General features: G+C 34.5%; 1 protein-coding gene across 1 annotated transcript in view; it reads right to left on the reverse strand.

The window, feature by feature from the left end:
* SGCZ (sarcoglycan, zeta) overlaps nucleotides 1–18,860 on the reverse strand; it is a 141,483-nt gene that overhangs the window by 99,126 nt on the left and 23,497 nt on the right. The window contains exon 2 of the mRNA XM_014537932.1: nucleotides 16,383–16,484. Coding sequence (XP_014393418.1) covers nucleotides 16,383–16,484 — 102 coding nt within the window. The remainder of the gene's footprint in view (nucleotides 1–16,382; nucleotides 16,485–18,860) is intronic.

An 18,860-nucleotide genomic window follows, 5' to 3' on the forward strand; every position in this document is an offset into this window, starting at 1 on the left:
ATATCGCTCATGGCTCTATATTCCATTGCTATGGTGATGAATCATCTCTTGTGATTGATTTTACTTCCTGAAAAAATGGCCAAACTATTTAAATAAATGTTCTCTATGGCAACAATTTTAAACTTTAAGGTTGTTTTAACTGTGAAACATGAACACTATATCCATTCTATTATAATTCTAGAAGTAGCACATCTATTTCATATTAATTATGGCTGTAATTTTGTTATAGGAGTAAAAAAATGACTGATATAGAAATTAATAGAATAAAATTTCAGTGATTTGTAGTATTCCTAAAATTATCAGTTAATAGCATCCTAGAGAAAATAGAGCATGGTGATCACACCATTTCTATAATTCATTTAATCAAATATTGAGACAAACAGCACTTACAAAGCATTACAGCAATCTATCCTAGCTTAGGGTGCTTTATTGTATAAAGATTCTAGATAAAATAGATTGAACACATATCTTATTTTCACTGGTCTTTATTTTAAAATAATATAAAGCCAAGCTATAAATCTTCATAGGTCAATCAATATCAACAACTAATCTACCAATATTGCTATCAGAAGGACAACATAATCACATAAATTCAAAGAGATGAGTAATGTTTAGCATGATAGATGCCTCATAAGTCATAGTAATGCCAAATAAATTACATTTGTTGATATGGTCACAGCACCCAATATTTCTCATATTTATATTGCTTATTTTAAAATTGTGATGCCACAATACTAAAACTTTCAAATAATTCAAAAGCAGTTCTTTCATATCTTCAAAAACCATTGTTTTTGAATTGCTTAAAACAAAGTTCTGCTATAAACATAAAAGAGCAAAAATCTAGGGATTTTATTTGATTTTAAGTGAAAAAATAATACGGATCTTTCAAGTTTAATTAACAAATGTTTACTTCTTTTTAAACAAAAGCCCAAGTACACAATTCAGTCTTTCATACAAAATGCTACTGGTAAACTATCAAATGAAAAAGTGCTATAAAATGATTAAGATAAGAAATAATGACAGCTTTTGTGGTAGGCTGAAAGGTGGCAAAAGATTCTTCCATTATTCTGTGCCCCTTTGGAAAATGACATTACTGTTCAACCATCAGGAGGTAGAACTGATTTCTCTACCCCTTGAATTGGGCTTAGCCTGTGACTTATATTGGCTAATGAGCCATTCACTGATTTGCCATAGCAGAGGCTTGAGCTGCATCTGCCCATTGGGGCTTGCTGCTGGGAACCATTTTGTCACCATGTGCTCAAATTGGGACCAAACTCCTACAAGACTCGGGATTTCAGGAGAGCTATATCAGCCATTATAGCCAGGGAGAGGAGCCTGTGAGGATGTTTTAGGTAATTCAGCTCCAGACCAGTTACAGTGGTTCTCAACCTTCTGGCCCTTTAAATACAGTTCCTCATGTTGTGACCCAACCATAAAATTATTTTCGTTGCTACTTCATAACTGTAATGTTGCTACTGTTATGAATCGTAATGTAAATATCTGATATGCAGGATGGTCTTAGGCGACCCCTGTGAAAGGGTCATTCGACCACCAAAGGGGTCTTAACCCACTAACCGCTGATTAGTACAAGGCCTGGCTAATGCACAAAATTGAGGAGAATAATTAATGTTTTTGGTTTTGGGCAAAATAGGTTATTTTTTGCAGAAAAAGTTAGTTAGATCAATCTTCATATAATGAATTTATGCAACTAAACTAATTTTCATAACTATCATAACAAATATAGTCTACAGAACAGCAGGACTAAAGCAAAATAGTAAGTTAATGTGATAATGTTATAGTATAACATCAGTCTTAATAAAAACTACTTTATATATTTTTCCATAGAAACTATGTCCATTAATTTTAAAAATTTTGAAATAACGGGCAGGTGAGATGTGTAATTGACTATTCCACCAATTAAACATTATTTCAAATAAAATGTAAAGCACTGGAAAAATGTTAAAATTAGGTTATCTGCAAAAGCGTTTTCCAATATTGGATGATCTCCCATGATGAACAAAATAAGATGACAACGTGGTGTAAGTGGAGTAAGTTGAGTGAAATGCAACATGAGATGCTGATTGAAAATCACAGATAAATAAAGAGAGCAAGGATGACATGGTATTATATAGGCACTGATTTAAAACACACACACACACACAATAAGTGCAGGCATTTACATAACTATGTTAAATTTATTTTTTTCTACTTAAGAATAAAATTTAAAATGATAATTTAAAGTATCAGATTGATATGAAACTTAAATAAAGAATGGAGAAGGAAAAAAATTATATAAGACTACTTTTTATTATGTTGCACAAGTACCAGAGGATAAAAGACAGGACGGAGATGGTGGTTTATAGTAGCTTTTATTTTTTTTTAACATTTCACTTCATAAATAGTTCCTAGCAAGAAATGAAATGGCAGACAATTACTAATTACACCTAAATTTATTGAAGGGGAATATTTGCACTGATGTACATTTAAGAAATGAGAGAAAAATAAAAAGAGAAATTATTGTTAAATTAAATATTTTATAAGGAAAAAAATAATACAGCTAAAATAACTTTTACTTAACCAAACAAAACTGGAACATAGAAATGAAACAGTGAGTATAAGATACACAAAAGATATGGCACTTAAATAAGTATTTTTCTTATTGTCTTTTTCCTTATTTCCCAGTTATTCAGGTTTCTAAATTAATATTTTAGTAACTTGGTTAAAGATTAGAACCATGTAGTTAAGCTTCAGAGTGGTATTTTTACCATTGTAATTAACTATCTATCTATCTATATAAAAGGCTAAGTAACTGACTGTCTGTCGACCAACCGTTCCACCGACTGACTGGCAGGTACAGATGATGTGCACTGGCCATTTAAAAATAAATGTTGACTTGTGCATGCGTGATTTTTGTCCCCGTCTGACACTGGCCTCCCATTTAAATTATTTTGAAGATAGTTTCCCATGATGTCAGCATTTGCGACAACTATTAATAAATCACAAGGACAAACTCTAGACAGAGTAGGAATATTCCTACCTGAACCAGTTTTCGCACATGGTCAGTTATATGTTGCTTTCTCTCGAGTTCAAAGAGCATGTGATGTTAAAGTTAAAGTTGTAAATACTTCATCACAAGGGAAATTAGTCAAGCACTCTGAAAGTGTTTTTACTCTTAATGTGATATACAGGGAGATATTAGAATAAGTTTAATCAATTTATCAGTCATTGTTTTTATCACTGTTGTTTTTATATCATGTTTTTGTTGTTTTTATATCATGTATTTGTTGTTATATCATGTTGTTATTGTTTATTAATCAATTTATATATTATTGTCATATACATTTTGCTAATTTTCTTTCATCTCTGATACTTCTATTATAAAGGGCAAATAGCGATATTAAACTCTGTCTTCTAATTAATTTCCTTTCAATGTGCACAAATCCATGCAGCAGGCCACTAGTTAATAATAAAGCAAAGAAAACACCAGACATTATAAGCATGGCTATCTGACCAGCTTCTCCAAGAAGCTGCAATTTCACACTCCCCAAAGAACCATTGGCCCATTACCCATAGATCACTGGGGGAAGGGGTCCAATAAAGGGGGGGATAGTCACATGGGCAGTGAGTCAGTGTGCATTAGGGAAGGCACTTGCCTGTCAGTCTAACCTGGAAACAAAAATAATTGGCTTGGGGGAGGGGTGCAGAGCCACTATGTGAAATCCTGAAGGCTTCATTGGTTATACTCCTATTTAAAATCCACAGACAAAGGAATTCTCTCTCTATTGTTCCTCTGGCTTTGCTCTGTTTCCTTGTACTCTGTTGGGGAGCACCTGAGACTTGGTTAGAAAGTTTATAAGGAGGACATTTTGAGAAAAGGGAAGTGTTTGGAAGGTGTCCACCCTGGTTATTGGAATTCTGAATTAGGGGATGCCAAAGGCGGCTCCCCTAATTATTCCTTGACCTTTCCAAACAAGTCTGTGTCCGTGCAGACCCCTGGGTGTTTCCTGGAATCCTTATGCTTAATCTTTGGGTGTCCTTGCTTAAAGGGCACTGCAAACACATGTGCCCTCCCAAGATTACTTATCCTACTTTATCTCAAACTGCTGTTATAATAAAAGCCTATTGAGGCTGTCTGGTTCCTTTAGCCAGGCAGTCCCTTAGCCCTCTCTTTCACAGCAAATGTTGTGTCAGAGTAATCATTCATCTGTCCCTCAGGGTTTGCTGGTCAGCCCTGGCAGTACTCCCCTATGTTCTCTCCATAGCCATGTGGCCCTAGAAGCTGCATGGCCATGGCCATGCACACCCCACGCACAATGGACTGTGTCTGGGAGCACAAGCTAACTTGGCCTGATATTGGAATGGACTGTGCAAATATGGAGAGGAAACTCTGGGCAGTGGCTTTAATCCTAGCTGTGCTGAAGACATCGCTGGACTTTTTCTTTGGAGGAATGGAGGGAGATGGAACCTTGGAAATTCAGGGGTTTAATTCCATGCAGATAAATATCACTGATTCTCCCAAGAAATTCTTAGAAAATTCATTTTCTCGTAACATCACAAGAATCCCACTTCCACTGGCAACAGGTGGGGACACAAAGAACACCCCACCCATAATAGTGTGAGGATCAAAGAAACAATTCAGCAACACAAAGTAAGTTTTAATAGTTCAGATATGTATTTGCATATCTTAAAATCAATGAAAATATATAAATATAATTTTTTCTGCTACTATCCACTTTTATAGAATCTGACATATATCTTTGGTTTTTCCCAGATTCTCTCTCCCACTCTCCATTCTTTTTCTTATTTCCTGAATTATATAGGTCATTCTAAAATTTCTTTGGCAAAAATGACTTTTTCCTGTTTGGTATATAAAAGGGAGGACAAAGGAAATTATAAGGTTATCTTGGCCCTGAGGGACAGAGCATTAAAACTAGGGCTGTGAACTGAGTTAAAATTGTTGTCCTCTAACATATACTTGTAATAAAGACACAAAAGTGTCTAAATTAAAATTGTCTTTGTCCTCATGTTTACTTCCATTATCTGAGGTAAATTCTGTTAACAAATTGTTGGGCATTTTCCCATTACATTTTCCTTTTTTATAGAAAAGCACACAAATGTATATTCTATCATTTTAAGTATAACATCAACATATCAAAGAAAAAAATAACTTTTTGGTTGCTGATCTCGAAAAAAAGGGAAAGGGAAAAAGGGAAGAGACAGGAGAGTAAGAATGACTCAGAGTTGTGATAACATTTTATGTCTTTAAAACTTTAGTGGGGTCTTTACAAAATAAATAAAAACACACATGCAAATATATGTGTGCCTTTTAGGGGATCAAAGTGGGAAATCCAATAAATGATAGAGTTCCAAAATTGGGTAGATATCATGAGAGGAAAAACAACTTTTCATATAATGTAGGGGGAAAAGAATCCAACAGTGACAGAAACTTGTGGCCAGATGACCTAAGTCCCCTGGAAATCCATATGTACTATTTTATGGATAAATAGAGTTAACCATAGGACATGGAATAAGGGTTAAACTATATGTGAAAACTCCTAAAGACTCAACAACAACAAAAAGAACTTTTGGAAATTATCAACAAAGTCAGTTAAGTGTATGGATATAAATTTCTTAAGTTTCTAAAAAGCAGGGTTATAAAAGGCAGAATATGGGTTCGTTATATTAAAAACATTATAATTAGCAACAATAAAATTAATACAAAACAAAATTACATAGCATGTCTTGTTTTCTTTCTTAATGCTTGGAAATGTCATGATCTTGATATGTCTTAGTACATTTGTGATAAAGATTACTTATTTTGTCACAGCTGTGCTCATTTAAAGTAAGTTCTTATTTATAAGAGGCTGCTTATTAGTTCAAAAGAGATTTCAATAGCTATGAGGATGTAAAGTTAAGAGGAATAAATTATACCCTATGAAAATGAATAAAGGAAACTTTATTAAAATCAAAGTGGAGAAGCTCTGAAAGTGGAGCTCTCACCACTTCTACCCACTGACACTTGTGGACTCCAGCAGGAAGAAGTCTACCTTATCCTCCCAGCAGACATAAGCCTACTTTACCACTCCAACAGGAGGAACATTTTTCTCCTCAGCAACAGCCCAGGCAATGAGAAACTGCTACAACTCAGCCAATGAGAGATTGTCACCGCCCTGAACTGTTTACTTTCTTCCAATGGCCTTTCATTCAAAGTCCTCCCTCCCAACTTCCCCTTTTACTTTATAAAGGAAGTTTCCTTTGTTCTCTGGACATGCCAATGGTTTGCTGAAGCTTGCATGTCCCAAATTGCAATTCCTGTGCTGTTTATAAATAAACTCATTTTTCCTCCTTAAATAACTAGCTATTTTATTTTTAAGATTGACATCCCTAAATCTTTCAGTTATTTTATTAATGTAAAGGAAATTCACAGAAGTGTGATAGAAATGTGCGAAAAGGCAAAATCATGACGATAATAAATTATGGGCCTTTACAGTGAAGAGGGAGATTATGATAAAATATTAATACAAATAGTTATAGTGTTAGTGATTAATTTAATTTTGTACAATAAGGAAAGTGTAGGACAACACTAGAGATATTGGTCAAAGCCAGGGTTTTTCCACTTATAATGCAAACGTACCAAATGTCCAACAGATTATTATCATGGATGGGGCACAACTTCATGTCCATTTGCTTTACATTGATTTTGTTTTTTACTAAGATTTTATTTGAAGGGCAACTCTCATATCTAAAAGTTATTAATAAACCACCAATCCAACAAATATAATAATTTGTAATAATTAAGAGTAATGCATTTTTAGTTTTAAGATACTGAATATTTATATTTTTAAAATTTTTCTCTACTTTTATTTATTTTATCACAATTTTTTTAAAATTTTGTTTTATTGCTTAAAGTATTACAAAGAGTATTACATATGTCTCCTCCCCACCCCTTGACATTCTCCCGACCTCCCCTACCCCTCAGTGTCTTATGTCCATTGGTTATGCTTATATGCTTGCATACAAGTCCTTCGGTTGATCTCTTCCCCCCCCTCCTGCCCCTCAAGCCTCCCCAGCCTTCCCGCTGTAGTTTGACAGTCTGTTCGATGCTGCTCTGCCTCTGTATCTAGTTTTGTTCATCAGTTTATAATGGTCTTTATTATCCATAAATGAGTGAGATCATGTGGTAGTTTTCCTTCATGGACTGATTATCACAATTTTTTTTACTTTTTTAATGTATTGGGGTGATATTGGTTAATAAAATTATGTAGGTTTCAAGTGTACAATTCTATAATACATCATCTGTATATTGTATTGTATGTTCACTACCCCAAGTTGGGTCTCTTTCCATCACCATTTATCCCATCTTTAGCCTTTTCTACTTTAGCTGTGGCTCAGTATAATGCATTTTATAAAATTTCTGTGACTCTATGTCTTAGAAATATTAAAAAGAATTATTATCTAGCACACTAAAATGCAGTTACCAAAAATAATGGGAAAGAATATACAGCTTTTTCAGCTAATGAAATTTCTGTTTATTATATTTAAATAAATGCTTTTTTATTAACTTGAAATATAGTAGACTAGGAATTTTAATACTATAGGTCCTTTAGAGTTGCATTACCTTGAGGACAAATTCTAAGTTCCTTAACATCCTTGCATGTGTGAAGCCCTAAGCTGCTTTTAAAATCAATGTTTCCCTGTTCCTCTATCTCTTTGTTCTTCAAATATATTTGTGCTCACTCATCCCCTAAAATAGTTTTTGAAACTATGCCTTCTCAAATATTTTAAGCTGATATATGCAATATTTTGGCTTAAAAAGTTTAATGTTTGTAAGAGATAAAATATCTGATGCTAAATATTGTATATGTATTTCAAATGTATTTTGTGCAACACTCCAATTTTTTGGAGCTCACATTGAGCTTAGCCAAATGATAAAACATGCCTGCCATATAACCTAAATCATCAGTACAATGAGCCTTACTTTGCATGGGAAACTGCCTCAGTAAAACCTGAGAAATCTTGGAACACCCTTGGGTTTTAGACTCTCGCTTTATAGAATTCCTCAAATTAAACCAAACTGCTCGACTCTATTTTCTAAGCAAACAATGGTTTTTATAATCTATTTTCTTGCTCACAAATATGATCTAATTTGAAATTCAAAACCCAATCACTCTTCAAAGCCCAGCTGAAATTCTTTCACATGGAGGCATCCTGGGTTTCTTATTTCATGTGGAAGACCCAATCAAAAGTCAAAACCAGTCACTAATATTGTTGCCATGCTCAGTTCCCAGGCCTAACTTCTAAGGACAGCAAACATAAGTAAGTAAACAACAATTTTTAAAAAATGCATCAACTAATAAAAGCTATTTTATCAAGCAACATTACAGAGATTAAAAAAAAATAAGTCAGACTATTCTGTGGCTCAAGGATCACTCTAATATGCCCAGTTTTGGTACTTTGGTACTAACTCGTGGACATAGATGATGAACCAGTTATATTCATACCGGCAAGATCATAATAAAACACAAAGCTGTGATAATTCAAAGTTAGAACTTCTGTTCTCATCAATTCTTTTTAGGGCATGCAGGGGAGACCTTCTTTATAAGTATAAAAGTAATATGACTACTTTTTCTTATGCAATATAAGCCAATTCTAGGATCTAATATTGGGGAAAAAAAACTGGTGAAACAAGTATAAAATATCCGGTGTAATAAGGTCACTTATTCTGTTTGTCTAATGTAATAGAGAAACATCTCTTTCTGTGGTTTTAATTTACATTTTTGAATACATCAACCATTTCATTCTCTCAGTAAAGCAAACATACACTGAGGTGTATGCAATTATATTGAATAAAGAGTTTTAAATTTTTCACTGGGAATTTCACCTATCAGGCAGTTATAGGAAGTAGTCAAAATACATGATTGCTGTTCTCATGAAATTTAAACGTCTCACTCTTTGTCCTTTGAAATTCAAATAAAGTGTTTCATATTCCCCACTGAAAAACCCATTATTTCTATGACACCTGAGAGAAGAGAAAATATTTGGCCATAAATTTATTGAACATGCTGAGTAGCTAATAGCTAGGGCAGTGGTTTTCAAATCAAACACATATTGGGGCCTTTAAATCAATGTAATGGGTTGCAATAATATATACATATAATATATATCCATTATAAATATATAAAATATATATCATATTTTAATATATATAAAATAAAATAGTACCATCTTACTATAATATATTAGACTATAAAAATCTGTGCATCATGTGTACAACGTATAATCTGTTTTACTGTGGTTCATACTAAAAAGTGTTGAAAAAACACTGAGCTAATATATGTGTCACTACTATATTCACTGTGGTCTGTTCCCAAAGATTTGAATAAAGATGAACCTATATAGCAATAGTAAGTCCACAAATTCATGTGGATATGCAAGTGTGGGGCAGTGAAGAAATCCACTTTTGGGAGGACAATTTCTTTCAGCTCCATTATAAATAGTGACACTGAAGCATCGTTAAAATTCCTTTCACTGGAGAAAGATATTCAAAATAATAAGGGCTCATTTTTTTTTATCTCCTGCAGGAAAAATTCTAAAAGGGCGTGAGTTCTTATTGAAAAACAAACTCTATAGCATGGCTTTCAAAAAAAATCTTTTATATAAAGTAAAGAATGTTTCATAGAAGAAGAATCATAATAGAAATACCCTTCACCTCTTCTGACAAGACTTGGCTTATTCCATTCACTGATGTGGAGACTTCACAGAAGCTCAGGGCATGGGTATGAGTCTGACAGACCTGGATCTGGTCCTTGCCCAGTGCGCTAAGATATTCAGGTAAGTTATATAATGTCTTTGAACCATGTGCTTTTCTCATGTGTAAAATGAATGTAATGATGTCAACTTCATGTGGGTCACTATGAGAATTAGATAAGCATGAATGCATATTAGGTCCTTCACATAGCAGTTAACATAGAGAAAGTAGTTAATTGGTAGCAAGAGCTATTCAAGATGAATTATCAGGTATTCAACATGTAATGATTTGTGCTTCTTAAGCATATCATTCTTAACAATGGATTATATTATTATATCAGGTAATTGTAAGGCATAATACTCTAGCCCTTAAAATATTAGGGAACACTATGGACTTGATTTTACAGATGATAAAGTAAGGCACAGAGAGATTAAACAGGGTAATTAGTAACTGCTAAGTGACAGAGCTAGGATTTAAAAACTAGGAATTGGACTCCAGAGATCTAGTTTAAGATAAATGTTAGCTAATATTAAAAATCATTATCTCTGTGAATAGCCAAAAAATAATTTGAGATATACTAAAACAATAAAACTTCAAGAAAATTGACAGATTATATTTGCAACACCAAAAAAGAACAGCTTTTCTATACAAACACAAAGACTGATGAAAAAAATGAATGGAAAACCCATTCTCATAAGCAATAAGAATCATAAAATGACAAGAAATATGTGATGATTATATGAATAATAATGTTAAAAATGTTTCTGAACAACACAAAATAAGTTCTCAAAAAAAAATCAAGAGAGGAGCCATGTTCTTGGGATAAATATATATATATAACTATAAAGATGCCAATTCTAGACAAATTAAATATAACCACAATTAACTCCCAACAGGAATTTTTATGAAACTTGACAGCTGATCATTAAGTTCATTTTTAAAATAAAACACACGATAGGCAAAAGCTCTTTAAAAAGAACAATAAAAAGAACTTGCTCTCAAAGTTATTAAAACCATTCCTTAAAGTTTGTGGGTTTTTTTTTTGTCTAAGTATATCAATAGAACAGAGACACTAGAAATAAATCTATGTACATTTAAGAATGCAGTATATGAGAAAAGGCATATGTCAAATCATTGATGGTAAAAATGGAGTATTCAAGTTATGGTATTGTGTACTATTGGCCATAAAGGAGAGAAAGAAATGAAGAAGGGAAGAAGGGAAGGAAGGAAGGAAGGAAGGAAGGAAGGAAGGAAGGAAAGAAGGAAGGAAGGAAGGAAGGAAAAGAAAGGAGGAGGGAGGGGGGAGGAAGGAGGTGATCCTATCTGATACTAGACTTCAAAATAGAAAAGTTTTCAAAAACTTCTCCCCCTTACTACTTAACAAAGTAAACCACAATGATTTTTTAAAATCATTTTTTAAGAACAACTCACAATTTCTTGAAACAAGTTTATGCTATAAACCTAAAAAAGTGGAAGCCAAGAAAAGAGAATATCTCATAGCAGCATGTAACATGTATCCATATACTACTCCCACCCATACCCTGGAAAGAAAAAAAAAGAATGTTAACATCTTTCTGAGAAATCCTATGCAAATAAACTAACCAAGATATAGGAAAGATTGTGGTAAAGTAGACACTACTGGGAAAACCTACCAAAAATGAAGGACTGATTATACCACTGGAAATATTCTACAGAGGCAGAAAGGGCCACCAAGACCCATAGATTTAAAATAGTCCCTGTCTGGTTGGCAGAAGCCATCTTGTAGCACCTCAACTGGGGGGAAAAACAACAAAAAAACCCAAAAAACAAACAAACAGTCAAAGTCTGTTTTCCCCTTCTCACCAACTATCTCTTTAAAATAAACAAAGTAGCTAGCCCTTAATTCCTCTACCTCAAATTGTGGCTCATCATGGATAATTCAAGATAGGTAAAGCAAGTGCTTTAAGTTTTAGGATTAAAAAAAGTAAATTGAATAAAACCATAGCTCAGAGACACCAATATAACAGGATTTTATATACAAGGAGACTGTGGACTTAAGGGAAATTCTGAAGATCAAAACATCATCCTTGTATATAAAATACATGAATGAGGGGAAGCAAGGGCAAAACTCATATTTTCAAAATTTTAAATAAGTGAATGCTATGGAAGAAAGACTCTAGATAATGGCAGTTAACTGTGGTCAGAGGAAAATAACAGGGTTTAAAATAACTGGATATATTATGACAGCTGTGGAGGACAAAGATGACCCAACATAGGAATTATTATTTTCTCCGAAGTGAAGACTCAACAAAAGAATCTGAAAGATATTGAACGATATAATAGAGAAAATTTCCCTGAGGTGAAAAAGTGAAAGTGCAAAATGTATCAGATCAGACAGAACAAGAGACAAGTATCAGGCTGCCTTCAGACATTTTTATGCCAATATTCAGTGCTAGAATGTCATAGGAAGTGAGTTAACAGGAAAAGAAGTGATGAGCCCTTACTAATATCCCCAGAAAAACAAATAAAGAGAACAGACATATTTTGCATGAAATATTTCAAGGGTTAACAAGCAAGCAAGCAAACGCACAAACAAAACTAATTAGCAGTGAAATACACGTAAGGAGGGATGACTTAAATATTGAACTTGCCATAGAGAAGCCATAATGGAATACTGGTGGTGAATACCGCAGCCGCCTATATATAGAATTAAGATCAAAGTGCCAAGGCAATTAATGTTGCAGAACAGAATGCAATTACTCTGAACTCTGGCAAAGTTAAAATAATATAATTGTCCAGAAAACTGAAAATGAAAAAGGGTGAGGACAAATTGGAGAGGAGCTAATCACCTCAAATTGCACTGCGGGGAGTTAATGAACACTGACACGTGCGGCTGAGGCAGCCAGCTTCTAAATGGTACTCATAAACTTTTATTCTGAACATAAAGACAAGCTTTAAAGAATTCTTGTTGTGAAGAAAAATTTAAGTTCAGTAATTCTTCTTAATTTATTTCAGAGTATATTTCCTCTACTAAATGACTATGTTATTGTAAAAAGCATGTCCGTGTCTCTCTACATACTTTGCCACGGATGCAGATGTATAAACATATAACTGTGATGATATTCAATGTATATTAACAGTGTGTTGTTGTTTTTTCCTGAGTGTAAAGATTTTGGGATAATTTGTAGTTTTTATTTTTCTTTTACCTTGAATAAAGACATTGCAGTGAAATAATCACTTTCACCTGTTTTCTACATCTAAATGCAAGATGATAATGACAATGAGGAAATGATTATAGAAGCCGGCAGATATCTCTTTGCATGAATTGGTCTGCGTGGGAGAAAGAAACCAGCGAAGAGATTTATAGGGGAGAAAGGTACCAGAAAAAAGACGGGGTCCGGAGATTCGCACGCTAGGTAACTAGGAATGAGTTTTGCTGAGCCTGCCTGACCCCATGGCTCTGTGTCTGAACTCCATAAAAAAGTGTTGATTACACAAGGTAAGAAACTGGTTGTAACCAAGAACGGAGTTAGCATCCAAGCTCTGATGCCCGGTGAAATGAGTGGGCATGGAGCGGGGAGCAGAGCCTCATTCACAGCTCCGCTAACACAGGAACCATAAAGAAAACAAACGTGTTTGCTTTGCTGGGGTGTTATTGAAACTGGAATTATCTGGTATGGCTCCCCGGCATAAGTATCAATCTCGCATGCACGGTGCTGGGATGGGAGGGCAGTGGTGGGGAAACAACTTAACTAAAAAAGTAAACAACAAGGCTGGTTAGCTTATGTCAGATGAAGTTAGGTAATGCTTCAAGTTCCAGAGACCTGCATATGATGCCAAATTTCAGGTAAGAATCAGTGGGATGCAGTTAGTACTGTGGACTCATGAAATCTTGGGAAACATACTTCAGTTACATGAAAAAACAAACAGCCTGGAGATTACATGTCCTAATTTCCTGCTATTTCAAAACATCTGACCTAATGTTAGAACATGTGCATTGAAGATTGATTCAGAATGTAATCATTTATTTGAGGTAGCCCCAAATTACAGATCCTTCACTATTCCTTCTCATTGAAGAGAACTATATATTTAATTTCATAAATATTCAACGAGTTCTTACTCTCTGAAAGCAATGTGTTAATTTTGAAAGGTTCATTGAATTCTAAGATATTTCAAGCAGATATGATTTTCTGTGCACCAATATGACAGACAATAGAAAAGGTTGATTTTTTTTCAAAGCATAAATAAAGAGTAAGCTGTGATAGATAATAATAGAACTCCAAATACCTATAGACATTTAGAGGTGGGGAGGGAGGCCAGTTAGCATGTAGACAGTAGGAACAGCCCCTGGTTTATAGGTTGAGACACTAGAAGTGTGTGTCTGTGGGCAACTGTATTTTCTGACAAATAGAAACATCAATGGTGAGAGGGAATCATTGGTTCACTGCCTCCTGCACGCCCTCTACTCTGGATGGAGCCCACAACCCAGGCATGTACCCTGATCAGGAATCAAACCTGGACCTTCTGGTTCATGGGTCGTTGCTCAACCACTGAGCCACACTGACCAGGCTTTTTCTTCATTTCATACATTTTTTGGTAGTGTATATGTAGAGAAATTTTCAGGAAGTAAATGGGTCTCCTTCTTTTGTTCCCAAGCCACACCCTGTGCCTGACTGCAGACAGAACGTGCCTCCTGCCTGTGCTGTGCCCTTCGCTTTGCAGTTACCTAAAGGCAAACGATGAGCAGAGGACCCATGGGAAGGACACGCAGCAGGACTGGAGATGTGAAAGGCGGCATGTAGATGTCGATCACCACAGTGGGCTTTAGAAATGCTGGTGAACCGAGCTTGCAAACTTTCCAGGGACAAAGGTTAGGACGCCTGACTGCCACCACCTCACACTTTAATGTCAGAGAATCAGTGGATTCTTTCTTATTAGGTCGATAGATGGAGTCAACATTCATCCAGTTCTCCTAGGAGAATCCTAGTTTACACCCATAGCTCTGAAAAATGTTCCAGCTGAGAAGGTAAATTCTATCTTTCTCTAAATTGTTTTCCCAGGCAGCCACTATAATTTGGTCTAAAATGGATGAATTTTCAAAGAAGTTTACTGCCTATGATGACTCTCACCTTCTTCCCATGTTAATTTCTTGATTTCCATGTACAAGTTTTCATTTCTTCAAAGATTAAATTGTTTAATCCAAACACAACACTAACTTCCATTCAGAGGAAAGACATTAACCTCTGTAAGCATGTTATTTTTCAGTTTTTATAAAAATAAAACAAAACACCAATCAATTTTTAAGTTTAATTATTTTTATAGTTAATCATGTACTAGTGAGGTTAGGTAGTCATACATGTGCCTACTGTGTTATTTGTCTGACCAAAATGCAGAAAGTAATCTCAGTATATTTTTCTAGTACCCAAAGTCAATATAGTATATTAGTGAAACTCTGTAGGTTCACATAAAACAAAATAAAATTTAAAGTTAAGCCTGGCTGGTGTTGCTCCGTGGTTGAACATTGACCTATGAACCAGGAGGTCACAGTTTAATTCGTGGTCAGGGCATATACCCAGGTTGTGGTTTTGATCCCAGTGTGGGGTGTGTAAGAGGCAGCCAATCAATGATTCTCTCTCATCATTGATGTTTCTAGCTCCCTCTCTCTCTCTCTCTCTCTCCCTTCCTCTCTGGAATCAATAAAAAATATTGATAAAATAAAAAAGTTAATATAATTATCCTCATTAAACATTTTATATAAAAGAATGTTCTATTCTGTTGTCACTATGACATTTAAGTGAAAAAATGGCTTTGAAACAAATTATCAAATTATGTCTTACTATGTACCCAATTTCCTAAGATGTTATATCAGTAATATTTAAATATAACTCTAGTTTTAAAAATACTTTTATATTTATGAAATAAATTTATCAATCTTTCCACATTTTATGTCACATGCTTTCCATTTTTCCTGTCTTAATAAATTTATTTCCACACCTACGTACAGATCCCAGGGAATGCCTTATAGATTGAAAGATTCTAGTTAGATTTTGAGATAACCAAGAATACTTACTACCTTCTGAGAAGTAACACACAAACCAACATGAACAACGTCTCATTTATAACCTTTTGAGTTTTAACATGCTGCTAAGTGATAAAACACATAGAGCACACACACAGGTGAAAGGATAATATTCTTACTTGATTTAAATAAATTCCAAAATAAATTTAACTTCTATACTAAGACTCTTTGTCATCTCTTAGAAAATGCATCTGCATTAAAATATATATAATATATTGAAATAAAATCACTTATTCAAATCAATGCTTCCAGCAAAAATTGCTCAAGATTTATTAAATGCCCCTTTTGGAATTCCTGTAAGTGTGTATTTCTAACTTCCATTGAAAATAGAGGGGCACATATTATAGACTAACAAACACAACACTATAGTTTAATTCTAAATGGTTTCTAATGTGTTACTTTGAAACTAGCCTTCACTTGTTCAGTTGTTTAATTGTTTTGATTTATGTAAATAAGTCTTTAGCTTTAGGAAACAATTACATATTGAAGAGATAAGGGGATTCTATCTTCTTAGTTCAAGCTAGAACATAACCTCTAAATTATCTTTTACAGTAAGCCAAAGCCAGTATCACATACCTTTCGGGAATGAATTTCTTTCACATACAATGGAAGTAGAAACTCAGATATACCTTCAAGTCGAATTCCCTTCTTGGTGACTCTCAGATTTCCCATACCATCCTACAAGCAATGAAATATAGTTCACTTTTAGGTTAATGAGAGAATGAATAACTGGCCATAATTTTCTTAGGCCTAAATTGAGAAAACAGTAAGCTCAAGTCAGGAATGATTTAAGGAAAATGGGAGATTTAATCTATTTAATGAATGACTGCAGCATTTTGCATGCATATAGAGGGCTCTGTTTAACATAAGCAGGATGAGAGGAATAAAAAGGATCAAGTATCTCTCTCAGCTCTATCAGGAATGTATCTATGAATAAATCCTGTACTTTCTTCATGCAGCAACCAGTTCAACTATTTGTTAGGTATAATGATACTAGCTACCCGATTATTGGGAACAACTTTATTTGCAGAAATCTAATAATATTTTTACATTACAATTATACACACACATATTTCTACAATATTCAAATAGTCACATTCATATAATAATTTCAATAAGTACTTAATAATTGACTAGTATAAGTAAGCATGGTGTTTCAGTATTCAAATAATAAATAACGCATATATCCTCTCCTTTAGAAAATACTCTATGAGGAGGGTTAAACAAGTACGCAAATAATGTTTATGAAACAGAGTAAAATAAATAAGTAAGAACAGAACGCTACTGGGAATTTAAAAAGAAGATTTCAAACCTGGCAATTGAATATGCCACATCTCATGGAAGAGATTGACTATGATAAAGGCCTTAAGAATATGGAATTTCAACCTGAGATGTCCTTAGAGAGAGAGGAGCAAAATGAACATCTGGTAACACATAGGACATAACAATGCCATCCAATCTGGATAGTGTATGAAATATGGTGAGAGAATACAACTGGGAGTATGTTTTGAGGCCAGAGAAAGGAAAGCCCTGAATACAAAGCTAAGGAGTCTGTACTTATTTCAGTCTCCAAGAGAAGAAACAGAAGTTCGTCAGTAGCTCAGATTACCAGTGTTTAAGCTTTAAGACAATTCTGGTATATTATGTGGGCCTAATTGACAGAGCGTCAGTTACTAATGAACAACTTGGCATATGTGTGAGGGTGGTGGTGGAAGAACAACTTATAAGACCTTGTGACTAACTTTATCTGGAGATACTAAAAAGGGAGCATTTACAATTTATCCAAGATTTCACCTCTATGACTAAATAAGGGAACATAGTGGTTTTTACACTAGATCCTGGAAATTTGTAGGCAGAATAGCAAAAATAAATTCAGCTTTGGACTTTCTAACTTTGAGGTAACATTGAAAACTTCAGATACTACTAATAAACCATTGCATCTGCGGAAAGTGGGTTGGAGGATGCCAATCACTTAAGGCATGCTTGAGTCGATCATGGTGGATGAGCAAATTTTACTCTAAAACTTTTAGATGATGACTTAGGTTTGTGAGTTGGAAAACAGTTATTTCATACATTCCGGGAGGCTGTGACCAGTAACATCAGAGGAAACCCAAGACATTCTGATAGCCCCAGTCTCTACCCCTTCTCTCTCCAAAAACAAGTCAATGAAGTAGTATAAATAGAATTTTGAATAAGAATTAAAAGACTTTTAAGTTAGACAAGAAAAATGACTATTAAGAGAGAGAAATTTTTATGTGGTGAGGTTTATATCTCATCAAAGGAGAAAGTAATAGATTTTGGTTGAATTGAACTGGGAATGGGAAGAAGAAATTCGCTTCTTGAGGCTCTGACTTAAAACTGACACTGGAAATGCCTATTAGGGAACTGGATGAGAGAGAGAGAGAGAGAGAGAGAGAGAGAGAGAGAGAGAGAGAATTTTAAGGACCATTCAAGGCTAATTCTGATGGGAAAACCGTCTACCTTTTTAGGGAGGATGACACACCCTGGTTTCTCTGAGATAGCTGTTTATACCAGTTTTATAACAGACACTTTCACTCTCAAAAGTGAAATGTGTCTCTGACCTAGAAATTAATTACATGGCCACCGATATACTGGCTCAGTTAGTATAGTTTCACAGCATTCTACCTAGGTAGGGACAGAGGCAGAAGTCAGTTAGAGACTCCGAACTGAGGATGTGCCAGGCAGGAATGGCAGAGTCATAAGGATGTGACATTCTAAAGTAGCAAAAATTATGCCCTTCAAATATCTGGCCATTATTTTTCTTATTGGGTAGGAACAAATAAAGCCAGAACAGCACTGCTGGGCTGCAAAATAGCACAAGGTCAAAGAATGATAATTGATAATGAATTGATAACCAAGATCAACAGGGGTTTAGAAATATGAGATAGGGGAAGAGAGATTTGTCACCAGAAAATGGAGCTTCTGATATTGAGATTTTGACAGTGAGAGAATTTCCAGATATGACGAGGCCTAAAGAACACTTGGGCAGTGGTGGGAGAAGTGGAGACAGAACTCTCTATAATTCAGAAAGCA

The sequence above is a fragment of the Myotis brandtii genome, unplaced genomic scaffold, assembly GCF_000412655.1.
Source record: "Myotis brandtii unplaced genomic scaffold, ASM41265v1 scaffold185, whole genome shotgun sequence".
Taxonomy (NCBI): domain Eukaryota; kingdom Metazoa; phylum Chordata; class Mammalia; order Chiroptera; family Vespertilionidae; genus Myotis; species Myotis brandtii.